Below are 13896 nucleotides of genomic sequence, written 5' to 3' on the forward strand. Positions count from 1 at the left end.
AGTGAAAGATGTAGCACATAATAGCGGATATAATGGAAAAACCTGCTTCCATCTCGGCTGATAATATTTTGAGAAGTTAAATTTTGGTGGTTTTTAATTTTCTGTTGTGGTTAATTCGTGGGTATTTTGTCCTGGAGGTTAAGAACGTTAGTAGGGCCGTGGTATATTGAGTTTACATATATATATGTAAATGCATTCCTAACGAGGAGAAACTATGTGGAATATGAACTTTAAAATATATAAACTAAGGAAGATGTAATGTTTGACGAAAACTTCCTAAATCAGAACCTAATTGTCCTGTTTCGTTGTGCGTGACACAGTTATTATAAATAAAGAACACTATCAAAGTTTCAAGATGGCGTCTGGAGAAAAGAGCAACTCCGCCAGCTTAACAAGTAGTGGGTGAGTCACTTACCAACATTGTAAGCCTTCCTGGCCCTCATGAGCAGCTCCCGGACCTCCCGTAAGCACCATGCCTCCACCAACACAAAGTGGCAGCCATGGCCTGCGTCACCGTCTTGTTCAGTGAAAATCCAGGTTAAGTAAGGCAGCTGCATCGTTCTTACAAAATCACTTGCTGCCTAACGCCAGCCCAGTGTGTTCTGCTCGCCACTTATGCCAGTCTGCCAGGGCACAGCCACGCACACCCACCAACCAATTCACATAAGTTTCTCCGCTTCCAATAATATGCACTAACTTCTCTCATGATAATATACTGATAAAAAAAAAAAAATACAATGAAGTATAAACATGTAAAACTAAATTATAAACCATTATAATTGTAATTGTCAAAGTATCCACATCACTAATCTAAGCGCCAAATTTGTACTGGTCCTGGTGGTGCTTACACTGTACAATGTCTCATCTATTATTGTATGACCTAATATGAAATTATTAAAAAGCTTGTGTGACTTGAAGCCTGTCATTAAAAAGTATGTTTCCTTCAGTATATATACATGATAATCAAATGTTTACCTCTCTTGGACAAAATGAGATAGACATATTATAATATCTATACAAGCTTGAATGACCAGCCATCACAGATTGACATCCAAACCAACACTAGCTTTTCTCCTCTTCCATTTCAGCTAATTTGATTAGTTTGTTTCTCATCCTCCTGTTCATTCTCTCTTCCTTTCCTTGTTCTTTCCTATTATTATTATTATTATTATTATTATTATTATTATTATTATTATTATTATTATTATTATTATTATTATTATTATTATTACCATTGTCAGTTTAACTAAAGAAGCCAAAAGTGAAACTATGTAGTTGGGAATAAACTTGCCCCGAATGTCTCTTAACTTCCACCCCAAGCTTGTCAGAGAGAGAGAGAGAGAGTCAGGAATAGGATAATTGTTTCTCTGTAACAATAACAAGAGTAATAATAATTACTTACTCATTACTTTTTTTTTTATTATTTCAGTTTATTGTTTATTTCGGTTTTAATAACTTTTTTTCTTGAGTTCATGTTTTGGCCTATTTGATACTACTCCCCACGTCTTTGACTTTCCAAGACACTATCATCTCTGCATTAATTTGCCCCTCAGTTCAGGTTCTCTCACACTCCATGTTGTCATCTACAGTTCACTTGCCTTCCTCCTTCACCTGTCATCCAGACTCTTGGCAGCCTCACTAAAGTAGCTCCTCCCTCCTGCAGTCAGGCTAAATACAAAATTATGTAAAGTGTATTATCTATATTTATACAAACATTGATATACACACAGTAACTCTCTATTTACAAATGTATACATATATAGCTACATTCATATTATACTTTTACTTGCTGGCTATTCTATGGTTATGTAATGAATGCATTGGAGGATACCTTTTATGCTTTGAAAGCTATATTTCCATGAACACATTGTCTATAATAACAGTAATTTTGATATACACAAATGGCAGAAGCTAAAAATTTCATTTAGGTGATTGCATAAAGCAGTGCACATATATACAGTGAAATGTCTTTAGTTCAGAATAATCAGGACCAAAAATTACTAAAAAATGGATTTCACCAAATGATAAATCAATAACAATTTATACTTGATATTGATTCTTAAAACATGAATAAACACTGTATTCAGCACACTTTTTCATAGAAGCACCTTTGGTTATATTAAGTGCACAGTATCTTGTTCCATTGCACCATGCAACAAATGGGTGCTTGGTCTGCAAGAAATTTGAGGGTATGACTGATATTCTATGATGGTTTGTATAGGTGCATGTGTTTCACACAATGAGTGGTGACCCAGGTACTGAGCCGGGCAAACACCAGAGGTAGGTTGCATGGCTACAAGTAACGAGGGGGGAAAAGTAAAAGGCATAACTTAACAAGAAAATAAGTAAAAAGCTAAAATAAATAAATATAGTTCTACCAATTATATTCAATCACATCCTCAATACTGCACTGAAAGAAAATCATATACTTTAGTGATGAAAATTAAAATAAAAATATATATAAATAAAAAACATGCATTACCCTGATGCCTCCTAATTTCTCCAGTGTAAAATGGAATAGTTGTCTTATCTTTTTGTCACAAGGCCTGCATAACCATTAGACATATACATGACAAACTAAAGACATTTTACTGTAATATATATATATATATATATATATATATATATATATATATATATATATATATATATATATATATATATATATATATACTGCACACACACACTTATGTAAAAGAGTGATGTTTGATGTAAGTGTAGTGATGAAATGGATGACCATGTTTGAAAGTGGTTGTAGATTTGTCTCATCAATCAATAACTGGGCACAATAGATGATCAACTGAGTGGCCCAAATGCCACTTGAGGAAGCTATAATAGGCTGCCATAGGACAACAGTTGGCAAACTTCCACAGAATTATCATGTAGAGAGAGAGAGAGAGAGAGAGAGAGAGAGAGAGAGAGAGAGAGAGAGAGAGAGAGAGAGAGAGAGAATTTTATGAAAGATACTCACGTGTGTGTGTGTGTGTGTACAAATGTGCACATTTGGTGCAATCTTACTTCAAAATATTAATAGTAACCAAGAAGTCTTTAAATTGACAAGGCATCATCTCTCATTGCTGAACCAAAAATCCAAACTAAAGAAATATGCACAACACTCTGGAGTGACACATATAGAAGTTCACTATAGTAGCAAAAGTGCACAGTTCTGCCTGAGGTAACAGCACAAGCCACATAGTTAAGTGTATCACTGAGTCATGCAGCAGCTGTGTCTGTGTAAAGTTAAGGTCTCCTTGTGGGCAGCTGGAAGACAGTGAATTCCCACACTGGTAGACTGTACTCTCATTCCACTTGCTCAAAGTTTTCCCTCAGTTCTCCTTGTGTTATAATGAGATAAACTTTACATGGACCATCTGAGCAGCTCATCTATACTGTCATACTACATGTCACGAACTCATCCAACAGTTACAGGTAAATATACCAGTATACTCAGCCTGCCATTACTTCCTAGGTTTCCATGACATGTCCCAAAATAACTCCAGCTACAAGGGATGGGACATCACAGCTTTCATCTACCCACTGGATTTGCATTCTTGCCTCTTTGTGTGATGATATATTACAATGACTACTGTGATATTTCGTTTAGTAGCATAATGCAAGTCCATTGGTTTACAGTTTCCTAATAGACTTTACATGAATATTGCCATTTTAGCACTAAAGTACTTTACAGACACCAGGGTTACTGAAATACACTAGACAACAGAAGTTATTGAATGATAGAATAAATCTTTGCCTAGTAAAATGGGGAACTGTTATTATATCTTCTATGATGTATAAAAATAAATGAACCAGTTATGATATTACTAAAATTCAACAGAAGAAATCAGAAGTAACAATTCTGTCAAGTAAAACTAATATAGTTTTAATGACATCACAACAGTATAAGCAGAGTTCCGTAACACACTTGTATACAGGACCATATTCCACTTGGCTCAGGCTCTTTGCAACCACTGCCTAAAGCCAATGTATGGCACCTCCCCACCAAGCCTTTCACCCTATCTGAAGGCTTACCATCACCCATGAAACCTGCTTGGCTGAATAGTCATCTATTCAGCATGTTTTTATGGAAGGAATGAACTTTACAAATATAGTGTCTGTTTCCTTACAGAAGCATTGCCCTGCCTTTGTTTTTACCCTTCCCTTGCTCACACAACATACAGCACAACACTCACTAATTACAGTATATATTCACAAGAACGATGAAACTACCAAAATAGAACATTTATTACTCTATATTTTGTATATCAATAGCTAACAGTCTTCATCTGGCTCAGTATGCCAAGGTTTCCTTACATTTAGTCACAGAGGCTCACCAAGGTGATCTCTCAATAAGCAGGAAGCAAAATGCAAAACTATATATATATATATATATATATATATATATATATATATATATATATATATATATATATATATATATATATATATATATATATATATATATATAAACAAAAAATCAATATGATGTACACATCAGGATACTTGAAATACATATCAAACTTTAAGCTTGCATTACAGAAATTGAGGAGCATTTGAGCCTAAGTCACTGTGTCCAGCAGCTGCTACATAGGCTCAAGGATCTCTCCAGCCAAGAGGAGAGTGGTAGTAGTGTCTGAGGCAGAATAAACTTTCCTTGTTGCAATGCAGCTGACAACAGACCAGATGTCTCAATGGAAAGAGAACTGTTCACCAATGCTTGAAAAGAACCATAACCACTGCTTGGTCAGCATGGCTCCATGACAAGCAATGAGCCAAAAAGCTACTGGCAGATGAGGGAGCAACTACTGCCACATACAGATGGACTAACAGTGGAGCAGGGAAGCCAGCTGCTATACCCACAATAACTAGACTTAGCAAACTAATTCCACTCATACAATTTTTCAACATCCTTGATATCTACATTTTTAAGTATACTGGAAGCAAAGTATTACTGGAACTCTTAACATAGAGGAAAGGGGCATAGTAATATATATGATGGGGCACTGATGTATTTTTTTTTTTTTTTTTTTTAATGTTTGTATTTGTTGCTGTTGCTGCTAACTGCTGAAAGCTACTTTAGCTTGTTCTTTCAGTGCCACTCTACCTACCACAAAGCTTACATAAACATCACCAAAACAAAGGTATCTGGCTCATTACTAAATCAAGTTATACAAATTCCTTCAGTTAACCATTGAGCAAAACTTACTGAATAACACCAACAAAAAAACAAGGCATTCATTATCTTTTATATGGCATGAAGTTTCTCCTTGTATGTTAATTTTCTTGCATGACATGATAAGTGTTCAGCAATGCACACATTTTCAGCTGGAGGATAATGGCACAGACACTACTGAAAACTCTCATAAACATACACTGCCCACACAGCAATCAATATAACTTTATATTTCTGAGGGGAAAAAAAAAATTAAAAAATAACTAATATATATATATATATATATATATATATATATATATATATATATATATATATATATATATATATATATATATATATATATATATATATATATATATATAGCTTAAAGATGAGAGAGATCCAGCATTAAAGGTAAGTAAAACTACTACCATTCTGTTCTTGACCTTCACCAAACCATCTTCACTAATTTCCCTCAAACCACAGATTTGTGATGAAAAAAATAAGCTGGTACCAAGCTCGATTACATGTATTATTTGAGAGAAAACATTCAGTAACATGCCAAGGCTTCAGAGTAATTACCTTGTAACCTGATTTTCACATGCCAAGCTACAAAATCCAACAACATAAGGTAAACCATGTACTTATATAATTTTTTCTATTATTATCATTCCAAAGAAAAAATAATGCATACTACATACAACACCCTTCCTGTGTATTGGAAATAGGTTTCCACTTTCCATACATGTTATTAAACACCTCGTGGGAGTGTGGCATTATATAGGAGAACCTGTTAAAGTGACAATGGATAGTAATTCCATCTTTGACTTCAACAATGAATTCACATATTTATCACTAATCTGAAATGTAGATGACAATGCTAGTGTAAAGAATCATGTCCAAACACTAGTGGTCTCCATACCTTGATTCAGAATGGGAGAATGGTCAGTGCATTCATACAATGTGATGTAGTCAATTGAGTACCCGCCTCATCCACTTACTGATATGTTCTTTCTGTTAAATCTTTCCATTGATCCTCTGAACCACCTGGTGCTTGAGCAACAAAACACTAACCAGTGACCCATTGTGACCTCAGCCAACTACCACCTCACAGACTGTAAGGAATTACCTTGGTGACACTACAATGCCATATACAAACTGCTGTATTATTGCTCCAGATACTTGGGCTACTCAGAGTCTGGTGGCACCAAGCACTCAGTGGACTTCTACAAGAGGCCACACACTTGCCTCAGGTAAAGCACTATCTAAGGCTTATCTGTTAGCTGCTAGTGCTGCACCTCCAACTAATACAGTGAGACAACAGTGCCCAGTAACCTCATTGGATGGTCCAAGGACATCCATGCATTTCATGATAAAAAATACTTTCGATTTCCAGTCAGGTCCCAAATACACCACAAGATGAAAGAAAACAGTCATGTCAAAAATTAACCAAAAGTATTTTTCTATTTGATTACTAATACATTACTTCAGTAACAAATGTATTCAAGATTCAAAACAGAATAATTTTTTATCAAATGTGAGCTTTTACTCAATATGACATGAGAGAGAGAGAGAGAGAGAGAGAGAGAGAGAGAGAGAGAGAGAGAGAGAGAGAGAGAGAGAGAGAGAGAGAGAGAGAGAGAGAGAGAGTATGGAAATAACTCCTAAATTTCTTAGAAATCCACGTGTAACTAAACTTTCAAAGAACCAAACAAAACAAAACAGAAGAATAAATTACATGGAACATAATAAAGAATATCTACAAGACAGCCTTTCCTTTTAAGGTGGAGAAATGTAATATATGTATGTGTATCGAGATTACTGAAAGGCATACCTCTGTAAGCAATTAACAGCTGGCAAGTCCCCCACACACTCCGACAGGAAATGCTTCCCTCAACGTCACAAGTCCTGTGGCATGACTTCCGCCATGCGGCCAGCCCAGGGTGTGCTGCCACTCAGGGCATGGAGGGGGCACAAGTGTCATATCAGAGACCAGTCAGTGCCTTAGATCCTCACTCAAAGCACCAACATTCAACAGCTTTGATAATGAAGTCCTCGGAGTCTGTCAGCTGTGGGTTGTTGAAGGTCTTGCAAGGCTGTGTGCGCCCTTGGTAGAGATCCCCATCCAGCCACAGGCCAAAGTTACCACTGCAAGATGATTGTATTATATTAATCTTTCACTATCATCTGATCATCCTCAGAACACTATAATTCCGAAATACATCACAAATTTAATATGCTATCATTGCATTTAATTTTACTAAACACTTCAGTCAAAAATCTAGTTAAAATTAATTTGTTTGTTAATCTACCAAATAGTTTGCATATCAAAACTGACAAATTCCAACTCAAGACTTCTTAGACTTACTCTCCTCCACCAACAATAAGGGACTCATTGTTCCCCTTGACAAAAAATGTGTTCTCGCCAGTCCATGAGAAGACCTGGAACTCTGGCTGGAAGGTGAAGAGGAATGACTCGCCAGTGCCATAGTACAGCTCGCTCACATGCAGAGAACAGGACACCACTGCACCAAAAGTCTGCAAAATAGTCCAGTTGAATGAACATGCATCTAATGAGTGCCAATTTGGATACATAAAGTATATATAAAAAAGTTTTCATTCTCAATTGAATGTCTGTGCATATATTTACCACTGAACATGAAGACCTGTACTATAATAGAATTTAGGTTTAAAATACCATTATATCCATTTGAAAAACCTTATTTCATCTTGTATTCTTAATTTTCCATGTAATGGATATGTAATTTAAAATTCCCAAAGTTTATTTTCTAAATTGTCATTGTGACAAACAGGACAGAAGCTGCACAAAAACACTAACAACCTCACATTCTTTAATTAATGATGGGAGTCACGTTGAATTGAATTGAATGTCTGTGCATATATTTACCACTGAACATGAAGACCTGTACTATAATAGAATTTAGGTTTAAAATACCATTATATCCATTTGAAAAACCTTTTTTCATCTTGTATTCTTAATCTTCCATGTAATGGATATGTAATTTAAAATTCCCAAAGTTTATTTTCTAAATTGTCATTGTGACAAACAGGACGGAAGCTGCACAAAAACACTAACAACCTCACATTCTTTAATTAATGATGGGACTCACGTTTTGCTTTGTGTCCTGGATGAAAAGCATGATTGGGGAATCAACATCATTCATCTTGCGGTACAAGGAGTTGAGACTGAAGCCATGCTGAGAAGTGCTAAACACCAGCTTCCAAGCATACCCTTGTGCTCGAGCTGGCAACTTCTTGTACATACTCTGTAGTGGTAAGAGACCTGGTAACTCATGGACTGTAATAAAGTACCATTCAATATCATACAAAACTATATGACAGATTTAAAGGTATTGACCAAAGATAGAAGTATTCTTACACAGCTAGATCCAGGCTAGTCTCACCTTCCTAACATTGTCAGTGATAATCTCCGAGGTGCCAACCACCTCGGGCAAAAAGGCCTCTAAGTCCAGACTGGTGAGTGAAGATGAGGAATAAAGAGCACGACGCAGCTCCTCACTCATAGAAACAACCTGTAGACAGTCAGCATCAATTATTAACGAGGCTCAACACTAGAAAGCATTTCACAACTCTAAGGCACACGTTAAAATTTATAAATGGATACTGAATAAAAATAATTGCCTCTATCTAGAGGAAAGGCAGTCAAAATAAGTAAATATATACATTAAGCATTTTTGGTGTAAAAGTGAAAATACTTATAACAAGGAATAAAATCATGTTATAACTTTTATTTTAAAGGCTTTGATAAGTCATTCTTAAAGATTTCATGCAGTACTGTGCGACTGCTAAACTGTGTATTACTGTCACTCAATTCTCTGTTTGGCTCCTACATCCATGATTATGATTTATGGATTTGGTTCATGACAAGGGTGCATTTTTCTGGACTTCTACAGCTTCAATTTCACCATTTGTTACATGTTACATAATGCAATAAGTATCAGGGGTAAATCTGTCCAACCCATATACATACAGCAAGACTTTTACGGCTGATCACTTATACATAGTTAGGTTACACCTAGTTATCTAAGAGTGTCAGAATCACTAATTTATGGAAATATACATGCAACACTTTTACAGAAGGTGTTTAATTGATATTTCAAGTAGTGACTTGATATGGTTACTTTACTGTAAAACTGTACCAGTCTCATGTTGGTGGAGTGGATTCTCTATTATTTATCAAAGCTTCATCCACACTACTCTCAAGTGGAAATGGCTGGTGTTTTAAAGGCTATTTTCTTGATTCTAGTAATAGTTTAGCAAGGATTGTGGACTATCACAGGAAAAATACCAATCAGAACCTGACTAGTAATCTCTTTCGACTTTCAAACAGTCCTAATGCAAGTGTTTCAAAATACAAGCCGATGGGTTATGATAGAAAGATCATAGAACCTGAATCTAAACAAGTACTGTTTTTATTGTGAAAACTTACCTAGACCATGAGGGCATAGATAGGTCAAGTCAGAAAATGGTTGAAGACATGTACAGAATTATGAAAAGATTAACTAGTAATACTAAGTCAAGTGCAGTGCCCATGCAACACCAAAACACCCATAAAGCTACACTCTATTCTACAGTTCATAACATGGTGTCTTAATGCAACCTTTCATCTTTAGTGTGGGGTATCACAGGGGCTAACTCAGTCATAACAAAGTGGGGGAGATTAAGTGGTCATTACTAAGGGGGGATATGGCCTGTATATCCACACCACAACGTAAAAAAAATATATGTGTGGTGGGTGATGCCTATAGAAAAGTTCACATCTTAATATCACCATAACTAACATATTAGACCATGACACCAACAACAAGTGAGCTCTCTTGCTTACATCGGAATTAAAATCACCAAGTTTACACCATGACAAGTCTGCTCTCTTGCCTGACCTACAACCACATTCACCCGACACTCACCCAAAGCTGTTAGGCTTAACAGTTCGCTTTTCCTAATAATACAATCACTGTCTTAAACTGTCTACCTCAACACAGAAGAATCAAAATCAGAAAGTTTACACTATGACACTAACAACTAAACTGTTCTTTAGCTTAAAGCATAACCGCGGATCATCAGCTATATGCCCCACCACGAGCACTACAATCACCAGTTCCTCTTACACACGAGCAAGTAGCATCAATTCAACTTGTCTAACACAATTAGAATCACCAAACTGACACCATGACACTAACAACGAGACTGTTCTATAACTTAAATTACAACCACGGATCACCAATTATATTTCTTAACATTACGAGCAAGTGGCAGTCACTAGTTTTTCTCCTGATCGCCAGACACAAACAGTCAGACTCAGAATCAACAATTTTGCATCACGACAAAATGCTTTAAAGTTTAAACCACAACCACAGATCACCAGTTATACCCTTCACCAACACTGCAATCAATACCCTTTCGTCTTTCACACTAGCACAGTGACAGCTTTTCAGTCAGTTTCACTCATCTCTTCCTGCTGGTCTTCACACACTCGTCCTTCTGCAATGTATCGGGGAGGCGGTCAGATGCCTACCACTAGGGAAGGACTTACTGGTGTCTCCCGCCGCTCACATATTACTTTCCTTCCTTCCTGTCTCACCTGATGTCCAAAATTCAGGGTTAGGGAGAAGGGAGGGAGGGGGCACTACAGAGCATACGCACCACACAGCCATATCACTTGCCTACCATAGAAAAAAAATCTGCTCTTTCTCCTGACAGTAACTTGAATGCCGCGGAATATAACGCGCGCTGAATCCAATAATATATGTTTTCTTTGTCTGTAAGCTTAAATAAAGGGTATACTAAGAGGAAGGGCTGTGTCACGCTCGCTCCAGGGCCCACTTGACACTTGAGTACCGCTCTCCGTTTTCTTCCGTGAAGTGAAATGTAACCACACTCGAACAAGTAATTCCTATATATACATATATAATGTGTTTCTTCTCACAGCATGCTAATAAATAAATACGCGAATAGCAATATAATTTTTCTTCTAGATCAGACGAAGTGGAGAGGTGAGAGGATATAGGAGGAGGAAGAGGGGGGAGAGGGGTTATCTTGTCCACGGTCTGCTGGTCTCCCCACAGCTGGTTGAGGGAGGGAGGGGAGGAAAGCGGCTGTGGGGAGGATGGGAGGATAGTTGGTTACTGTTCAAAAAAATGTAAAGCGGAAAAGACAGCTCGGAGAAGACGAGGAAGAGGAAAGTGTGAGAGATGAGTAAGCTAACGGTAAGAGAAAGGTTAAATATGTTGTGAAGGTCGTCAACCCCTTTGTACAATGACAACACTACTCGCCTAGAAATACTGTTTTGCCGAATTCTACACAACAGTCACTCTGTCAGCCATCAGCACTAGTTCAGCGGCACGCCCACACCAGGCTGGCCAGCCATACCATTAATAGTACCGCATCCAGCACACCCCCATGCCCACACGAGGAACAGTGGCGTAAACCACTTCCCGGTGCGAGGACAACACTCCACTGCCCACACCGCTAATTTCAGAGAGAGAGAGAGAGAGAGAGAGAGAGAGAGAGAGAGAGAGAGAGAGAGAGAGAGAGAGAGAGAGAATTCTTTACCTCTGTGTATCTCAGCAGACAAGTAAGAGGATGTTCATTAACATGATCCATCTATTGCAAGGCTTTTCCAGGTATTCACTTGGTTATTGGAGTCAAGTTCACACAGCATAATTGCTTAAGTCGGTAATGAGGATTGCTATGCATTTGTAATTATAAAACTTTTCATTTTTCTCATCATTGTTTTTTACGTTTTCAATGTGACTCTCCAATTACACTATTTTTCAAGTCATCACATTGTCTTCTCCATAATTTGCCACCATCAGTGCCAAAATGCACAGCTCCCTCAAGATGACTGACAGTTAGTTCTCCTGCTGCCTCTCAAAATACTCAATAGCCCGCCGCACTTGGTCATCATACTTTTGCAGCACTGTCACTGTGTGCCGCCACTTGAGTAAGTCCTCCTGGATGGGTGGTCCCTTTAGGTCTCTGGCAAGCTTCCCAATGTTGGTTTCATCACTGACAAGCATTATTCCCTCAACCAGGGATTCCACCATCTTCAGGAACTCAGAATCATGAGAAGAGCTAACAGAAGGAAATTGGAAATGTATATTTTCATCTTCTGTAGCCTTATTTTTTTTTTCACTTTGTTCCTTACATTCAGAAATGTGTGAAAGTTTGTCTTTCTGTGCCTTTGTCTTCTTCACATCAAGATGGATTCTAAGCCTCTCTGCCAGGCTGGTGAGGGCCTGGAGGTGAGTGTGGGCATGAGCAAGATTCTGACTCATCACTTGCAAGCGTGACTCATGTTTATTGATGGTCTCCTTCAGTGCACTACTGATACAGGATTCTCTCTCATTCATGATTGTTTACTTTGTCTGAAATGGAAATGCACAAAACTATCTTTCCTTGAGTGCTCTCACAAGATGTACAAAAATACTCTTGAGCCTTTGTATTTTGTACAGTATTCAAGTAAACAGATCAACAGGAGTCTATTTCATTGAATAGCTTTTCAAACAATACTTCATATGTATCTTTTAAATTTTCTGATGAGTTGTTCACTAAGTAGTTACTGGCAAACTGGTTTCAAACAACGTGTGGCTGCTACAACAGCAATCAGTTCTATCTGTAGACTGAACAGTCTCTGGACTACAGGAAGCACCACAGGATGCATGTTATCTCCCTTCATAACTGATAACTCCACACATCCATGACAAAACAACCACACCTCAATAATGACGTTAACTAAACACCATTGTGCTACATTTGAGATATTTGGTGTAGTCACTAGTGGCTTTATGTATTAGTATTGTGAGAAGGAAAAAAGCTACACTTCCAGGTGAAATCTGTGAACCCCAGTAGTTTATGACCATGACAGCAGTACACTGCAACATGCTTACTTTCCTTCACACTACTAGTGGATTCCAAGATACTGTAGTATGATATCTAATGAAAGAGAAGTACATAGTACATATAACTAATTTACACTGCATCTAGAGCAGTGTATCTAAATTCTAACTGATGGAACACTATTGTGGGAGGCAGTAAACCATCTACTGTGTGGTGAAGGAGCTACACATTCAATTCTCAGGCCCCAGGATGAGGACAGGCACTACTCTCTACCGTGTACTACAGACGAGAGATCTTTTCCATCTGCATCGTCTAGGCTCAGCTGTGGTGCCAAGGAAGGTCAGGTTGTGGGGTATACTAGGGTTGTCTTGTGCAGATCCCAACTTAGCTCAATGTTGTCTGCATTTCTTAAGGTACCAGAGCTTGCTAAGTGAACTATGGGACAAGGGAGTCTCAGTTACAAGGCTATCTAGAAGACTCAACCTTTCAGCAAGATACTCTAATGCCTAAGGAATTTGGACACTATTGTTGTCATCTGCACATGTACTGCTATGATATCAACTGATTCCTTCCATTATTTATCTGCAGGGTATGAGAAATTTTGTAAGCATTTGTTACATTATACTTCATTATGCCAACTGAATTACATATTCAATGGGATATAAAACACTTGGCTTAATGAGGTTGTTAAACACAGTTCCATAGTGTTCAGTAAAACATCTTTGAGGAAATGCATGTTTACTGTCAAGGTCTATTTGTTTCTTTGATATTTCTTGACAGCCAAGAAGATATTTCAGGATGTGCTGAGACGAGCATGTTTTCCAAGTGGTGGATACAACATCTGTGTTTTATGCAACACAAGT

The 13896-nt window shown here is 37.5% G+C and overlaps 1 protein-coding gene and 1 long non-coding RNA gene across 18 annotated transcripts in view; one reads left to right on the plus strand and one right to left on the minus strand.

Annotated features, from left to right (window-relative positions):
• Positions 1-1680: 1680 nt before the first annotated feature.
• Positions 1681-13896, minus strand: part of LOC135111698 (oxidation resistance protein 1-like) — a 207184-nt gene continuing 194968 nt past the window's right edge. For all 17 annotated transcript variants that reach the window (XM_064025323.1, XM_064025321.1, XM_064025311.1 and 14 more), the window contains 4 exons: positions 8578-8706; positions 8284-8439; positions 7521-7690; positions 1681-7300 (listed from right to left, as the gene is read on the minus strand). In XM_064025323.1, the coding sequence (XP_063881393.1) occupies positions 7165-7300; positions 7521-7690; positions 8284-8439; positions 8578-8706 (591 nt within the window). In that variant the 3' untranslated portion in view covers positions 1681-7164. The remainder of the gene's footprint in view (positions 7301-7520; positions 7691-8283; positions 8440-8577; positions 8707-13896) is intronic.
• Positions 11253-13896, plus strand: part of LOC135111699 (uncharacterized) — a 5880-nt gene continuing 3236 nt past the window's right edge. Inside the window, exon 1 of the long non-coding RNA XR_010273877.1 lies at positions 11253-11400. This is a non-coding gene — a long non-coding RNA (uncharacterized LOC135111699). The remainder of the gene's footprint in view (positions 11401-13896) is intronic.

This window comes from Scylla paramamosain, chromosome 22 (assembly GCF_035594125.1).
Source record: "Scylla paramamosain isolate STU-SP2022 chromosome 22, ASM3559412v1, whole genome shotgun sequence".
NCBI lineage: Eukaryota > Metazoa > Arthropoda > Malacostraca > Decapoda > Portunidae > Scylla > Scylla paramamosain.